The following is a 16686-nucleotide window of genomic DNA, read 5'->3' on the forward strand; positions in this document are numbered from 1 at the left end:
AAGAAGCTGGGCTAGAAGGGAGGCAAGGTGGGAAGAAATAGTTGGTCTCGCTATTTGCTGGAAGAAGCAGCCCCACTTTTAGCTCGTGTGGGCGCTAAAGAGGGAGAGGCATGGGGGAGGAGGGAGAGAGAGAAAGGAGAGACATACATGATCAAAACTAACTGGGCTCCAGTCCTATCTGAATTCCAAAGATAAGTATCAAGTATCAGAGGGGTAGCCGTGTTAGTGTGGCACCTTTAAGACTAACCGATACAGACTTTAAGACTAACTTATCTGTTAAAGATAAGTATATTTGTCCAGGATCTGAGGGACTTTTAATTACTGCTTTTTTTTTTTTAACTAAGCAAAGATAATGTAGCAATCTAGATATGCTATTAGCTAAAAAGTCAAGAAATCTTGCACCTTGCAGTCAGCAGTGCAAACAGCAAAGCATGTAGGTAGTTTAATTACAGTCCCACAAATCTCTGCAGGATCCTATAGACTGCATCATGGGGATACAACACTTTGGTGGCCTAGTGTATGTAGACAGAAAAGCAACTCTGGTATTTTAAAAAGGCAAATGGGTAACCCACTGTCATCACTGTAAAGAAGTTTGTTTACTTTGTGTTCCTCATTTGAGCAGAAATTTCCTTAGCAAATCCATAGATGGCAGCACATGTCTGTTTAGCAAGTGACAATTGCTGAATCCCTTTCCCTGCCTTTGTGGTAATACACAGAACTTTTTCTTATGCTGACTGAGCAGATAATTAACCTTAAATCGCTGTTGAGGAGGTGGCAGGTCTAATGCTGAAAGGTAGAACTGGCAAGCAGAACAACCACTACAGGCACAGGGTTTCCAGGGAAGTTGTGGATAACTAGTATTAGCTATTACTTAAAACAAACAACCCAGTTTGGATATTTTTCCCCTCTGGCCTGCCCTTCATCTTTTGCTTGTCTTTTTAGATTGAGAGTTCTTTGGGGCAGGGTCTCCATCTTCATAGCTGGGTGGAGAGCACCTAGTGAATGCTGCTGTAATGAACTTAATACTATATGATGAGCCCTCAATGAAATGATAAAAATAGGTTGAAAGAAGGAGCTTTCACCTTCCTCCATTACTTTGGGCCTAATATACATGACAGGGTAGGATAGAATAGAGAGTCGGCTTTCATTTATCCTTTGGTAGGTTGGGTGAGATGAGGCAAGGAGGAAAGAGAGTGTGTAGTTTTCCTCAACTATATTACGATGGAGTGTAATGTAAATCTGAAAGTGTGTCAGTGCCTTTGCTCCTAGTTTTCATCTTTCTCTTTACTCCTTCCTTCTTTTGCATAGAAAAGGTTCATGCAGAAATTGAAGTGGTCACCGGGCATGACAGAGCTCCTTCTCTCACTGACAAGGCTCATATGCCCTTCACAGAGGCAACCATCATGGAGGTACAGAGGATGACTGTGGTTGTTCCTCTTTCTGTTCCTCGAATGGCCTCAGCAACTGCTGGTAAGTGTTTGTAGGTTTTTTTGTTTGTTTGTTTTTGTTTTACATTTTGTGGCTGAAATGTCTGATGGGACAGGTGGTGAGAACTTTATGAAGATTGAAGTTATGCAGGTATAGATGTAACTTCAGTGTGTAAAATGCCATCTCTTTAGACAAGGGCTAGGAATGTTTATCTGATAATCCAAAGTGATTAATTTAAGATGCCCGAGTACTGTATTTCATAATTAGAATCCTATCTGCTGATGAACAGGAATTGCTTGAGCCTTTGTTGATAGACCCAGCATTTGGGAATAGTAAAGAGAATCTCAGCTTTCATTTTACAAAAACAAAAAAGTCTCTAGCCCTTTTCCTGGCACAAAGAGCCTTGAAAATATTAACGTGATGTAAACCGATTGCTAAGCTGGAAAGGAATGTGCTGCTAGTTTTTATTTCTACAGAAAACAATAATCTCACTCTCTCCCAAAGTCATGTTGCTAGTCCCTATTGCCAGGGATGTGATAGTGGTAGACAAGAATTGGTTAACCTAGGTCGGAAGTAGCAAAAAATCATCTTGCAAGCACCCAAAAGCATATCCTTCTTTAAATTGTTCAACACCTGCTACAGTGATGCTAGCTGCTTAAAGGAGAATTCCCTCCTTTCATCCCCCCACAGTGCTTCAAGGTCATGGAGAGATGAGCTACATCCTTCTGCTAGACTCTACAACAGTGTATGTGGAGGAGGAGAGCTGGTGCCAAGCCACTGCTGCTTTGAGTGGGATTCCTGTAGCTGTTACAGGCAGACCCTCTCCTTCCTCTCAGGAGCTGACACTTGGAGCTCTGACATCTCCAGCACAAATCCAACTGACCACTGAGCTGGACATCAGAGGGGACATCGTTGCCACCCAATCAAATAGCTTGCAGACAGACTGCAGGACAAATTGCTGGTTGGAATCAGAGTTTGTGGGATGGCCTGCCAGCTCTGATAAACAGCTGCCAGATAGGGGAGCCTTAGTGAATTACTAGGAACTAGAAAGGGAAACATGATAGGCCAAGACTTACTAGACTAGAGATTGGGAAGAATTATGTGTGTGAGGATGGGGAAGGGAAGATGGAATTAATGGACATGGGGGAGAGGGCAAGGTTTTGGAACGGATAGCTTTTTGTGGGCAGGGGAATATTGTTGAAATGCAATACATTTTGAGAAAGTCCTGTGTTCAAAATGCTGGCAGTCTAGGCCTGGTCCTGTCTGTGTTCCTGTGAAACTTTTTGGGTCAGCTTAATGGTTGCAACAATAGATCTGAAATGTCTCTGCTATTCTAGATAATGGTAAATGATTTGAGTAAACTAAAGGGATTGGTGCACATCATGCAGTGTTTGCTTTGCAGTGTATCACCAGTGAATTCTAGTTTTATCAGCATTAGTTATGGGAGGATCATCCCAATGTAAAGGGTTCCTCTAGTGGGACAACATCTTCTGTTCAATCTTCCTGTCTGCTGCTGGTATATTGAGTGAGACTTTCTGAAAACATAACATGGCTGAGACTTTCCCACACCCTGTTGATCCCTGACAATTAGCATACTTTAGTATGCTGGCTGCCCAGAATCAGGGGAGCACAAGGACCACCTTTGCACCCAGACTTTCACCCTCTGTCCTGAGATGTGGTGGGTGTTCCTTGTCCATAGCTGAGGATCTGAGCTATTGTTTAATAACTATAGTCCCTCTTCTGTTAAGCATGAAATCTCTCATGTTTGCTCCTAACAGCTATCAAATCTCCTGTCTCTGTTTTTGTTTTGAAGTGCTACGGGGATATACTATTCCTAAAGGCAGTGTGATTGTGCCCAACTTATGGTCAGTGCACAGAGATCCAAATATATGGGAGAGACCAGATGACTTCCAACCAACAAGATTTCTGGATGAAAATGGCCAGCTAATCAAAAGAGAAATGTTCATTCCTTTCGGAATTGGTAAAATATCTAGATACAGCTGGAATGGGCTTTTTTTGTTTAAAGTTTGGGGTGAGAGTTACACTTCCAAAAAGCCTTTGGCATTTGCCATTTTCTTTTTGTCATAGAAAATAATATTCATTGTTGAAAATAGAATAAAAGTTGAACATGTATGGTGCACACTGATTACTTAAGCTTTTTTTTTTAACTTCTTGGGAGTGTCCTGCAAAACACAGTAATTTAGTTCCTACCAACCTCAGCTGCCTGTTTAAATAAATGCAACCTTCTCCCAGTAGTGTCCCCAAGATGGATCAGGTGATACTATAGAAGTGGTTTTACTGCCATAAAGTGTTAAGACTGTATGTGCTTCTAATGTTAAGCAATAAAACCAAGTGAAATCCAAACCAAGACTCTGAATCCCAACTTTAAAAAGTTCAGATCTGAGTCCTTCTCTGCTTGGAACAAGGTTGTAGGGCTGTATTTAAATAAGTCAACAGTATAAGGATCAGTAATATTTACCTTTCTAACCTCTCTTTAGGTAAACGTGTGTGCATGGGAGAGCAGCTGGCAAAAATGGAGCTGTTCTTGATGTTTGTAAATCTCATGCAAAATTTTACCTTTTTGTATCCTGATAATGCTACAAAACCAGCCATGGAAGGAAGATTTGGTCTAACTTTAGCTCCATATCCATTCAATATAATTGCTTTGAAGAGATGAAGAAACTTGAAAAAAGACTAAATGAAGAGATACTGCACTTAGCAAATTCAGCTTTATATTTTTATCGTTCTAAGGTATGAAAACATATTCAATAAAAATGATTGGTGAACATTCCTTGAATATGAACTAGTAACTCAAGGTTAGCTGCTGAGTTCCAAAAGTGACTAAATGAGAGCATGTCAGCCAATTTGATGTTCTTCACCTTTTTATTCCTTTTTTAAGATACAGTTACCCAGTCTGTTACCATTAATTTTGGGACAAAAGACCAAAATAACACACAACGCTCTACAAGTATCAAGTGTCATTTTGGTCAATATGTTTTCAAAGTGCTTTGTGTATACACTTACCAGACAAAAGGAAGGATGTAATCAACTAATACTAGAGGAAGCATTAAATGACGTAAGGGATTTGTATGTTTGTATGAAGAAACATGGTGACTAAATGCTATGTTGCTGAAGAGTGTTAGAAATGACAAGAACAGTGATACTAAGGCTCACAAGTGGCTCTTTGCAGCACTAGATATTAAAACACAGTGTGATTTTTAATTAACCAATCAGGATGCTTTTACTATGTTAACCAATTGTAGGTGATAAAATAATAATTGGTCAGTCATTTTGCTGTGAGAACTATATATAATAAACTATATATTTCTCTATCATACTATTTAAATATGAATATATAGTACTATAGTAAATGAAACAATGAATTCACACTACTGTGGCTCTTTTGGATAATGTTGATCGCTAATTTGGCTCCTGAACTACTGAAGTCTGAGTATCGCTGGACTAGAGGACACTTTCTGTAACCTGGGAGGATTTTTATTTTTTTAATTTAAGTGACTTGTAATTTATAGATGGGGCCAAACCAAAATGCCTCACTGGATCCTGGATCAGAACACTCCTGCGTATTGGGACTTCATGAAAATTCAAATTCACACTCCAAGAAGAGCCCTATCTCATGCTCTCTATGGGTACATCTACACAGCCAGTAGGAGCAAGCTTCTGACCGAGTCGACAGACTTGAGCTCACGCTACTATGCTAGAAATAGCTCTGAGGACAGAGCTTTTAAGTTGTGGCTTGGCATACCCTCGCTCTCTAGGTTTAAGAGCCTGAGCTGCAATGTCTACACAGCTATTTGTAGTGTGGTAATAACATAAGAAAGGCCCTCCTGGGTCAGACCAAAGGTCCATCTAGCCCAGTATCCTGTCTTCCAACAGTGGCCAGTGCCAGGTGCCTTAGAAGAATGAACAGAACAGGTAATCATCAAGTGATCCATCCCCTGTCGCTCATTCCCAGTTTCTGGCAAACAGAGGCTAGGGACACCATGTGGGCCCAAGTCTGTCGACCTGAGCTCAGAGGCTTGCTGCCATGGACTGTGTAGACCTACACTAATAAGCCAAATTAAAATCCCAGATCCAACAACCATCAAACTGTGAAAGTGAACAGAAAACTGGAAAATGTATATACAATAGGACTATAAAAGAAGAAATAAGAAACTGTAATTTAATGAGCTGTAATTTGTCTCTTCAAACAAGCATCCTAAAACCATTATAGGGTAGTAAAGAGTTGAGTTGGAACCAATACTAGCAGTGTTAGTAGTAGTATATTTAACTTTGCCAAAAATTTACTGCTTTGAAATATTTACTCTCTCTTGCAAAACAAAAACCTTCATGTGATGCTCCCATTACATGTTGTTTGTTTACACAACAGATGTTGTCAAAAAGCTACGAGACATCAATTTGTTGATCTCCTGGTATGGTTTTAGCAATGTGAAATCTTTGAGTCCTTGTCAGGGACAGCATTGAAGAACCGTTGGACCAGCTCCACGTGTGTACCAATTTAATTCTAGAAGGTCTGTCACATGCTAAGCGTGACTATCTTTCAAGAGTTCTTAAGGAGAACAACATTTTCTTGTAGAAATGATGCAACTGGTTAGCAACTCACAGGTTGGGCCTTGTTTGCAAATGTCCTTTTTTTTTTTTCCCGACCCTAAAACTATTGACTTTTTACTTGGCCAGCTGGAATACTAAACACAATCTCTACCTATGCTTTCTGATTAAAGACAATTCTGGTATTCCTCTGCAAGGCTGCAAGGAAATTTCTAAGGACTGTTCCTGAAGCAACAATGGCACATTATTCTGCATGTCTGCTTTGGAGTTCCATTGATTGAATCAGCACCATGCAAGAATTTCTGCAAAGTAAACTGGGTTGCATATACTGCAGAAGTTGAAGACTGGATACACCATATCAAACCAATTCCAGAAAACTGACCCGCTTTGTTCACCTTCTTATTAAACGCATTCCTCACAGATATCGCAAGGTCTGTATTTCTTGCTGGCAGCTGGAGACAGAAGCATTCCTCAAAGAACATGAGAAGAGTGGTGATCCAGATGAACTCTGCTCGCCTGAAGAGATTGAATGAGACAGTGGAGGATCTTGACTTCACTCATTTCAGTTGCAAAGCCTGGACATTCCTCCATAATCTTGGAGCTGCTGACTTAGTGAAAATTACAGCCAATTCTGTTGCCGCACACCTTCTCTGTAACTCAAAGATCAAAACCGACAAGTTCACTAGACAGAAGATTGAGGAAAGAGCTCTTTTCAAATGTCCAACGCAGCCCTACCACTTCGCTGCTATCATCTCCTTATACTGCAGAAGAAATAAACAAGGCCCTCATGGCCTCCAAAAGTGGAAAACCTGCTGCCAAGGATGGCCTTTACCCTGATTTCCTTAACAATTTGGGTCCATTAGGACAAGTATGGTTGGCAGACCTATTTACTGCTATGTATTTAAACAGGGAAGATTCCAAAAACCTGGAATGAGGCAATAGTCATTGGCCTCCTCAAACATGGGAAACCTCCAAATAATGCTGCCAGTTATCACCCAATATTGCTCCTCTCCACAACTTATAAGTTAATGGAGCGGATTCTACTGGCCCATCTCACCCCTATCTTTGAGGTCATCCTGCCAAAGGAACAGGCCAGTTTCAGACTGGGACAAAGTTGCTGTGACCAGGTTCTCGCCATTAATAGTTACATTGAGGCTGGCTTCCAGAAGAATCTAAAACCCAGAACAGCACTAATAGATTTATCCACTGCCTATGACATGGTATGAAGAGATTGGCTATGACTCAAGGTATCAAGGGTCATCAAATACTGTGCAACTCCTGACCACAATGTTCAGCCACTGTAAATATTGCATGCCTTTTGAAAGGGCAGATCAGCAAAGCATGCATCCTCAAAGATGGTTAACCTCAAGGATCCCTGCTGGCTCTTTCACTATTCAACATCTATATTAGTGACATATGTTACACAATTTCACATAAATTCATTTATGCTGATGACATTGCTCTTGTGGTACAAGGCAAAAGATCTCACTATCATCGGCAACATCCTCTTCACCAACCTCAAGATAATGGCAGAATACTTTCAATATTGGAAACTCGGCCCCAATGCCTCCTCCAAAAATCTTGGTAACTGCCTTTCTCCTAAACAACAAAGCTGCCAAGGAACTACTTAGTGTGACCTTCAGCGATCAACAGGTCCAAAATGAGCCCTATCCAAAGTCCCTGGGTGCAACTTTGGACAGAAGCTTGACTTTTAAAGTTCATCTGAAGAAGATATGCAAAAAGCGAAGACTAGCTTTGTCCAAAAACCATGTAGACACAACATGGGGTGCCACTACATGTGGACACTTCAAACTGTGCATCTAGCATGTGTTCTTGATTGCTAAATATTGCACATCGATCTGGACAGGCAGCTTAATACTACAATGAGAATTATAACACACATGAAAATCAACACCCATTCAATGCTTGCCCACTCTGGCACAGTCTCTCTCATCCAAGATCCAGAGAGAGAGAGAGACCAAGACACACACACACACCTTGTAAGTACAAGTGAACCATGTCCAACCTGAACTTACTAGTTCATGAGGACCTCTAGAACCTTCCAAAGACATGCCTGAAATCTCTCCATTCTTTTTGGGAATGGGTAAAGCTCTTAAATTGTCCTCACTCAATACTGAGGCCCACTGGAAAAAAATTTGGGATAATGTCTCAAACACCAGATTCTAGAAAAGAACTTCTAGGCTTCAATCTACCCCAAAAACAGTGGTCCACATTGAACTGTTTGAGAACATCACATGGTAGACGCTGTCAACTCTCTCATCTCTGGAAGATGAAACAATGCACAATGTGTCTATGGAACCCAGTTGCAAACTGTGGGACCAGTCTGTAAGTCAGTGCCCACTTCAGTCATTTGCCAGTGGTATCTTAGCTTGTATCAAGCCATTTCTGAGACTACCCGTTGGCTCACCAATCTGGACTTGGCTATATGAATGTTGCTAATTACCCCTCTTACCATACACAAGAAATCTCCTTAGAGGAGGTTGAGGTGAAGAGGTTCCTGCATAGCTAGAATTTGTCTGAAAATCCTTATCCTAGAAATCGTCAGTTGCAAAGCTACAATAAAATGCTGATAAATTTTTATCTGACTTCTGTTAAATGCCTACCCAGGGCCGGCTCCAGGCACCAGCTTAACAAGCAGGTGCTTGGGGCAGCCAAGGGAGAGGGGCGGCACCTGCGGCAATTTGGGGGTGGCAGGTCCCTCATTCCCTCTACGAGCGAAGGACCTGCCGCTGAACTGCCGCCGCCAATCGCGGCTTTTTTTTTTTTTTTTTTTTTTTGCTTGGGGCGGCAGAAATGCTGGAGCCAGCCCTGTGCCTACCCAAACACCCTGATAATGCTGGCTATGCAACTGATTGATTATACAAAGTACATACACTTATCCTCTTATGTAGAGGGTAAGCACTTTAAAATTTTGGCAGAATCCAAAGAAATTACACATAAAATAGGAATAGGTACTTACATATTGATTATATGGAATTGCACATAGATTGTCGTGTGCTCTTGCTGCAGTCTGCCTTCTAAACTAGTGATCTGCAGAGAAATTTGGTATGTAAAATGTCATATTACTTCTGTAATATATATAATGTATATAAAACTGTTATTTTACAAATAGTCCCTTGAGAGTTGTAGCTTCTGATCGTACATAGAATCCAATGCTGCATGATGCGACGTGCTGCTATACATACACTATATAAGGGTAACCATTATCCCGTCTGCCCAAACACTAGTTGCTGTTGCAACTGACACAAAGGCCTTTCATCCCTGGCAAATAAAATTAAGGCTTCTACAAGTTCCTGAGAGAGAGAGAGAGACTAGAAACTGCATGACCCAGAGGAAGTAAATTACTCTTGTTTGTGTAATTTATACCCTTCTGCTGTGGAGCAAAGGTAAATTGGTAACAGACGTAAGCTGAGAGAACTGGATTGTGCAATATTGACCTAAATTGTTTTTGTGACTGATAAATCTTGAATGTGCCCTCTATATATCTATTGCTGAATGCAAAAAATGGTGCCTACAGTTATGCAACTTGAGAATTAGTTTCACTGTAATCTCTTGTTTAATTTTTAATCATGTCTTTTTCAAAGCTATTACACATTCCATTTTATTCACTAGGAGACTCATAGTAGTGCCTCGACGTTTGGTTAGCAGAGCTATCAGCTTCAACCACCTCTATAATTGTTTGATGCTAGACATTAATACATGCCAGCATAAGAATCTCTCTCATTTTAGTACTGCTCATCCTTCCAAACCTGTAGAAAAATGTTGACACCCTGAAAAAGGAAGAATGGTGGAGTGGGGAATAAAGAGGAATGGGGGGGGGGAATAGGGGTGCACAGAGCCCCTGGCCTGGGAGAAAATGGGGTACCTTGGCATGAGAGATGGGGGACGGGTGTTGCAGAGAGTCTTTGAAATGGAACAGGATCAATGGTGGCACAGCGGGAGCTTGGGTGGAATAGAGGGATGTAAAAAGCCCCTGGCCCATTGCTTTTGTTGGCTGAACTTACTTCACAACTAGTGTAAATTGCAGATACTTATATTCATAATTTTACATTGGATTACTTGCTCCCCTCTGTACTCCTAGGGGAATTTTGACTGCTGTTAGCATTGGAAATATTAAAGTAAAGCTACTATAAGATTAACTTGGCCTAATTTTTACCTGTATGACCTATTATCTTACTGCAAAATTGTGGGGGTTTACATACACAAGATTTAAATATAATAGAATTAGGCTTGGTCTAGACTTAAAATTTAGGTCAGTATAGCTATAGCACTTAGAGCTGTGAAAAATCCATGTACTGCAGCACCATAGTTATGCTGCACTTATCTCAGTGTAAACTGTTGATGAATATATGCTAGCCAGCATCTAAATAAATAAATAAAAATATTATATATTAAAAAATAATAGGCATTAAGCATAAATATTATAACAGTGATCTAGTCTAAACTGTCTTATACCAGAATCCTGTTAATTTATTCTAAGTACCCCATAACACTTTGCATTTGCTGAAGTAAGCATTTGGTGCAAAAAGTTAGGAAACTTGTCAAGATACGTTCATTCTCTGTCATAGTACGAAGCTAGGAAAGTGCCTTCGTGCAAAAGTACCTGGAATGGTAGTATCCAAAACAAAGATAAGGAAGGAACAGAACAAGAAGTTAGGGAACTGGAACAAATGGATGGGTTGGATTTTAGTGATGCATAGGTGGATTTGGGTTGGATTTTACGTGTAGGGAAACGTAACTTGTAAAATCATGTAAATAATGGCAGCTGAAATGTGTAACTCGAGGAGCACACCTTCTGTATAAGGTGATTGTAACATCGCTGCCTTGGACGGCTCCTCAGAGACAGGTGTTGTATAGAATCTTTTTCCTGTACCATATTAATAAATCTCACTGAGTGGTTATTTGGTCTCTTGACCATATATTTCATAATGAAATAATAAACCAAAGTGTGAGTAAGCAATTGGCTGTACAATTTATCAACAAGACACAGCTGGATCTATGCTTGCCAACCTAACTACCATCGTTGCTCAGGGAGGTGCTGTTCCTAAAACAAAGGAAAAAATTTTCCATCAGTGTAAGCTCTCTCCACTACAGGATTATGCTAGGATAGGTATAGTGAGGAAAGCTATGATACTATAGTCTCCATAATGTAGACATGGCCTTTGTAAATATATAACTAAATTAGTAACTTCATGAGAGCAAACAAGTTGAATAGGGTCACGCTTTGGCACAGTATGTTAAAGTAACTTACATGCCAGTGGGCTATATTGCCTACTTCAGATACCATTCAAGCCAAGCAGACCATATGACAAATTACCCATTTAGCATGGCAAGCAGGGCTGGCTCCAGGCACCAGCTTAACAAGCAGGTGCTTGGGGTGGCCAAGGGAGAAGGGCGGCACGTCCCTCACTCCCTCTAGGAGCAAAGGACCTGCCGCCGCTGATCGCAGCTTCCTCCCTCCCCCGCCCCCCCCCAGTTGCCGCCGCCAGTCACGATTGCGATCGCGGTGGGTTTTTTTTTTGGCTTGGGGCGGCAGAAATGCTGGAGCCGGCCCTGATGGCAAGAATATTAAAGATTATTATTGTTACTGTTTATACAACACCACACTTTGGAGTAGGGAACATAGGAACTGGGAGTGTCACCTTAATAGCTCCAAGAATTGGAACCTTATCTGTACCAAAATCATAATCATTTTATATTATTATTTGTATTACTGTAGCACCTAGAAGCCCTAGTCATGAACCAGGACCACCTTGTATTAGGCATTGTACAAACACCGAATGAAAAGATGAGCCCTGCCCTAAAGAGCTAATAATCTGTATAGTATAGAAGATAACTTTAATTGATGCCATGTAGGCTGCCCCACCCTGTTACTTGATGATCCTGTCGAGAAAGGATTTTTTAATTTAAAATGGAAGAGGAGTAGGAAGTTAGTGATGGGGGTGTATGTTTGGTTGCAGCAGCAGCATTTTGGAAAGTCAGGAGAGAGATTATCAAGATATGCATCAGATAAAGGTAAGAGCAGTTCTGTTTCTCCTAATGAACCTAATAGGAGAGCTCTCCCCTCCTTACGTCTTTCATACAAAATACTGTGGGGTCCACCTGGCTGAAGAGAAGCGGATCTTCTTTTTCTCTTGTGCTCCTGGGAGTCCTGACTAGGGAGCTTTGCTTATTTTGCTTAATATTATTCTGCATATGTGAATAGGATTTGAGTGTTTGGTAAAATCTCCCTCCGGCAGAGCTTGGGTGAGCTCAGTGCAGGCGTTCAGTTCATATCGATGAATACTGAGCAATAGAATTTCTGTTTGGTTGAAGCTTGTTTTCAGCTATAGTCCTGAATAATCTCCAATCAGATAAAGTTTACTAAGGAACAAAGCACCTCATCTGTATCTCAAAACCGGCTTTTGTTGTAGTGATCTTTTAGCACAAAATGCCAAAGTTGAGTGCACTTAATTTCTTCTGAGGAACCTACTTAATTTAGTGAATTGCTCAAATAAACTTTGTCACCAGTATGTTGCTAACTGGTGGGATTTTATAGAGTCTCTCTCTCAATACTAGGTGTTTTTCTTAAAGTCCGGCACTTACATTCTTGTGATTCAGATTGTAATTAAAAAATATATATATACATATAGTTGGGAAGAAAAGCCTGAAAGTATGATCCAAGTGTAACTCAACAGATTCAAAACACTACATAGATTCTAAGGCCAGAAGGGACCATTGGATCTAGTCTGACCTCCTTTATATCATAAGCCGTAGAACTTACCCAAAATAATAAGCTGTCCAAGCAAGCATTTGAAAGCAAATAAAAACACAGTATACTTGTGACACCCTGACATCCCAATATCCACCACTGTCATGTAATTAGGATGTGTTTTGTACCAAGTATGTCTTGTGAGATGTCATTCTAAAAGTCTTGATCTGCTAGACATTAATATCTCATTGGATTGTATGTGCTATCATTGTATGTGAAGTTATGAAGTTTGGCTATGTGTGTGTTACTGTAACATGCTGTGAGTTTGAAAGCACCACAAGCAGCCTCTCAGGTACAACAGTAAAAAGGCCAAACAATATTAATGACTTATTGAGGAAATGCACCCAAGCATTACCCCAGGAATTGTGTACAGTTGAAGACTCTCAGAGATAGCACTACACAATGTGAACTGTTTGACCCAGGTCACAGAAAATCGGAAGAAGATATAAAAGGGGTGACAATGACATCATAGGGGGACCTCAGTCTCCCTGCAACAACATACCTGGAAACAGCTAAGGGGCAAGGACTGAACTGTGGGAAGTGGTGGTCCCAGGCTAGAAGGATCTTTAGCCTGTGTGTGAAAATGTGAGAAAGCCAAGGCAACTTGTGCCTTAAGAGTCTGCCAGCCTGCTTATCACTCAGCATGAGAATTTGCTAATTTATATTCTACCTATCTAGTGTGTTAAGCTCAGTTTGTGGCCTTTGTTTGTTTATTTACTGAGGTATTCTACTTTGATCTATTTGCTAACCCTTATGATTACTTAATAAACTTGTTTTGTTTTCGCTAATCCCAGTTTGTGGAATTCGTGTGTGTGTGTGTGGAACAGTGTATATCTCTCTCCACATTGAGGGAGAGGGCGAATTTCAATTTGTTTGTTGTAGAGTGTGTTTTGGAGGAGGCTTGATGGCCTCGCTCAGCAGGACAAGGTAAGGGAGCCCAGGCTGGTGGAATAGGTGAGCTCACTGGTACCCAATACCTCAGGTGGCACCCCGGAATGGGGAGTAACCCATCATAATATGTTTTTAAAAAAATAAACACTTTGGTGGTGGCAGTACTGTAGTTGGTGCTTGCTCAGGCTGTCCTTTAGTAGATTAGAGAGGGAGAAGTGAGATTCCCCTATATACCAAAGTTAATGTAATCACTAGGATAAGCCAGTAGAGTTGAGTATGCTTGTGCCAGCACTGAGGTTGAGCTAAAATCTTTAGAATGGTCTCATGGCAGGGCAGTTGCTGGTAAAACAGATTTCTCAATCATGGAAGAAGCTGGGTAAAAGGGAATGTAAAATGTATTGCTTGCCTTGAACAGATGCAAAATGCCAAATATTTTTGTTTTCTTTTTAAACCGTGTTCCTGTGAATTTAATGTTTTGTATCTTTCTTACACAAACTCAGTATTTCCTACAAATATTTAACAATCTTTTCAACTCACCAAACATTTGGGTAATGCTTGTCATGTACAAGTAAAAATGGTTCAATTTGTTTTGAACATGTCAAATAGGATTATACAATCAGCTTTTGAGGGCCTGAATCTGTACCCTATTTATATGTGTAACTCAGGCCCTAAGCTTTTACTTCAATTGATGGTATCAAAACCTGCCTCCGAGATCTATTATGGTGTGGAAGAAAATTCCAATTAAATGATTATAAATAATCATGTTCAAAGCTTGTTTACTCAGACTTCAGGGCACTCAGGAAAGTCAGTGGGAATTGATGGAGCTTGGTGCCTGGTATAATTCAATCTTCAGCATCCTACAAAGAAAGGATCACCTCTTAAATAAGGGATCCATTTTTTTTTTTTACTGCCCATTAGAACGAACACCAAAACGTACTAGCCTAAACTTACTGATTGTTCTATGTAATAGCATACATCTCACTGTGAGGAATTACTGTAATCAGTAACAGCAGTTATGATACCTTTGTATGCAATAAAATTTGACCTTTGCTAGTGTATGTATCTTAGGCAGTTACTTCATTGAGTCCACCAGTAGCAGATTCCACCACACAGCCTATTTTGAACATGCATGGGATTTTTGTTGCTATTTTAACCCTTTGAGGAATCAAAATCGGTAATGGCAATGTGGAAAGCACTAAGCTTCCCTCAGAATACCTCATTCACTTTATAAAGGTGGTAAAACCTTTAAGAATCAAAATCAGGGCCTCCATTATATGCAATTTTCTCTCTTTTTTTTTTTTTTAAACTAGTATAAGAGTGAAAGATGACTTGGCTGTACTGACCCTTATCTCTAGCATGAGCATTCCTGCCAGCCATGGCTTGTAGATCCACCACAGAGAAGAAAAAGGGACATGCATTTTGATGCATGGGGCACGTGTTACCTATTTTTTTGCACATTTTGCCTTTTGCTGTTTATTATGAAGTAAGGCTGGTTCGTGATCATCTGCGGGGGGTGGCATGGCAGAAGCTCATGCCTTCAGGGCCGCTGCACTGCGCTTTCAAGGCCGGGGGGGCTCTTGCCCACGTTGAGGGCACTCTGCCTAGTATCTGGCCCAGGCTGCCACGCGGATGGCTCTTGCGCCGGGGCCGGGCCGGGCGGGCTGCCCCCTGGCTGGGCACGGGCGTGTGGGCGATTGCTGCCCTCGGGGGGCGCGGGCTGGCCGCTGTCGCGCGGGGCCGGGCCCGAGGCCCCCGGAGAGGGCGTGGCCAGAGGCTGCCGCGGCCCCGCCCTGCCCGTGACACCGCCCCCCAGCGGGGCTTCTGCTTGCGGCCGCGCCCCCGCGCGCTCACTCCGCTCGCCATGGCCTTCGCCACGCGCCGCTTCGCGCACTCCGCCGCCACCGCGGCCGCCAAGAAGCTGATCGTGAAGCATGTGACCGTGATCGGGGGCGGCCTGATGGGCGCGGGCATCGCCCAGGTGAGCGGCGGGGCCAGGCCGGGCCTCACCCCGCTGGGGAGGGGAGTCCCGGGGCGGGTAGCAAGGGGCGCCCCCCGCCCCCAAGAGTCTCTGCCCCGCTCGGCCCGCCCCGTGTCTCCAGGGACAGCGGGAAGCACCGCTGCGGGGAGCCCGGGCTCGTGGGCTGCCCAAGCTGCTCCTGGCCCGCCTTGAACTGCAGCCCGGGCCTGCGTTATCCCTTCACGCGGAGCTCCCGGGGGCGGGGCGGGCCTGCCTGCCCCTCTGCGCCCCCGGGCACGGCACGGGGTGGCTGCATTCCGCCTCCGGAGCGGGCGGGCGGCGTGTCCTCCCCGGTGCAGCTCTGCGCCTCCCTGCCGAGTTGGTAGTTTGCCCTGCGGGAGCGAGCCTGGCTGGCTGTGCTCCTCTCCGTGCGCGCTGGGGTCATGTGCATGTGGAGGGAGAGCAGGCCCCTGTTTAACTCCTCCTGGCTTTGTTGCTGTTTCTTCCCACTTCGTCCCGGACCGCTTCAGCCAGTTGTTATCCTAGCCACTGTAGATTAGGGTTACCATATTTATCAAATAAAAAAAGAGGACCTCCACGGGCCTTGGCCCCGCCTCTTTCCCACACCCCCAGCCCCGCCTTAACCCCGCCTCTTCCCCGCCCCAACTCCGCCCCCTCCCTCCCACTCTCAGCCACGGGAAAAGGGCTCCCAAGCGCTACCGGCTTCATGGTTTGCCGGGCAGACCCTGCGCCCCCGGCTGGGAGCTTCACCTCCCGGGCACCAACTGCGCTGGGGAAGCGCCGGCCGGGGGTGCAGGGTCTGGAGGCTGCCCAGCAAACCGTGAAGCCAGTAGTGCTTGAGCTTCGGGCAGCCCCTATGCCTCCGGACCCTGCGCCCCCAGCCGGGCACTTCCCCTCCCGGGCTCCGGCGGCGCAAGGTCCAGAGGCATGAGGGCTGCCCGAAGCCCGTAGCGCTCGGCTCTTAAACAGAGCCGAAGAGTCAGGGGAGGAGCAGAGCCTCTGGGCGCAGCAGCTCTGCTCCTCCCCAACTCTTCGGCTCTGTTTCAGAGCC

General features: G+C 43.3%; 2 protein-coding genes across 6 annotated transcripts in view; both read left to right on the forward strand.

Annotated features, from left to right (window-relative positions):
* Window positions 1-13554, forward strand: part of LOC117878333 (cytochrome P450 2U1) — a 29164-nt gene extending 15610 nt beyond the window's left edge. The window contains exons 3-6 of one of the 5 annotated variants that reach the window (XR_004645960.1): window positions 1309-1470; window positions 3242-3409; window positions 3927-4179; window positions 11976-13554. Coding sequence is in view for 3 of the 5 variants with exons in the window: in XM_034772492.1 (XP_034628383.1) it covers window positions 1309-1470; window positions 2119-2468 (512 nt within the window). In the remaining 2 variants the exon portion in view is untranslated. Of the gene's footprint in view, window positions 1-1308; window positions 1471-2118; window positions 3410-3926; window positions 4729-5815; window positions 7257-11975 lie in introns of those variants that run through there. The other 4 variants (XR_004645961.1, XM_034772494.1, XM_034772493.1 and 1 more) reach the window with 4 other exon arrangements.
* A 1918-nt stretch (window positions 13555-15472) lies between these two features.
* The window catches only part of HADH (hydroxyacyl-CoA dehydrogenase), a 31268-nt gene continuing 30054 nt past the window's right edge, over window positions 15473-16686 (forward strand). The window contains exon 1 of the mRNA XM_034772305.1: window positions 15473-15635. Within this exon, the coding sequence (XP_034628196.1) occupies window positions 15519-15635 (117 nt within the window). The 5' untranslated portion in view covers window positions 15473-15518. The remainder of the gene's footprint in view (window positions 15636-16686) is intronic.

This window comes from Trachemys scripta, chromosome 5 (genome assembly GCF_013100865.1).
Source record: "Trachemys scripta elegans isolate TJP31775 chromosome 5, CAS_Tse_1.0, whole genome shotgun sequence".
Taxonomy (NCBI): Eukaryota; Metazoa; Chordata; order Testudines; family Emydidae; genus Trachemys; species Trachemys scripta.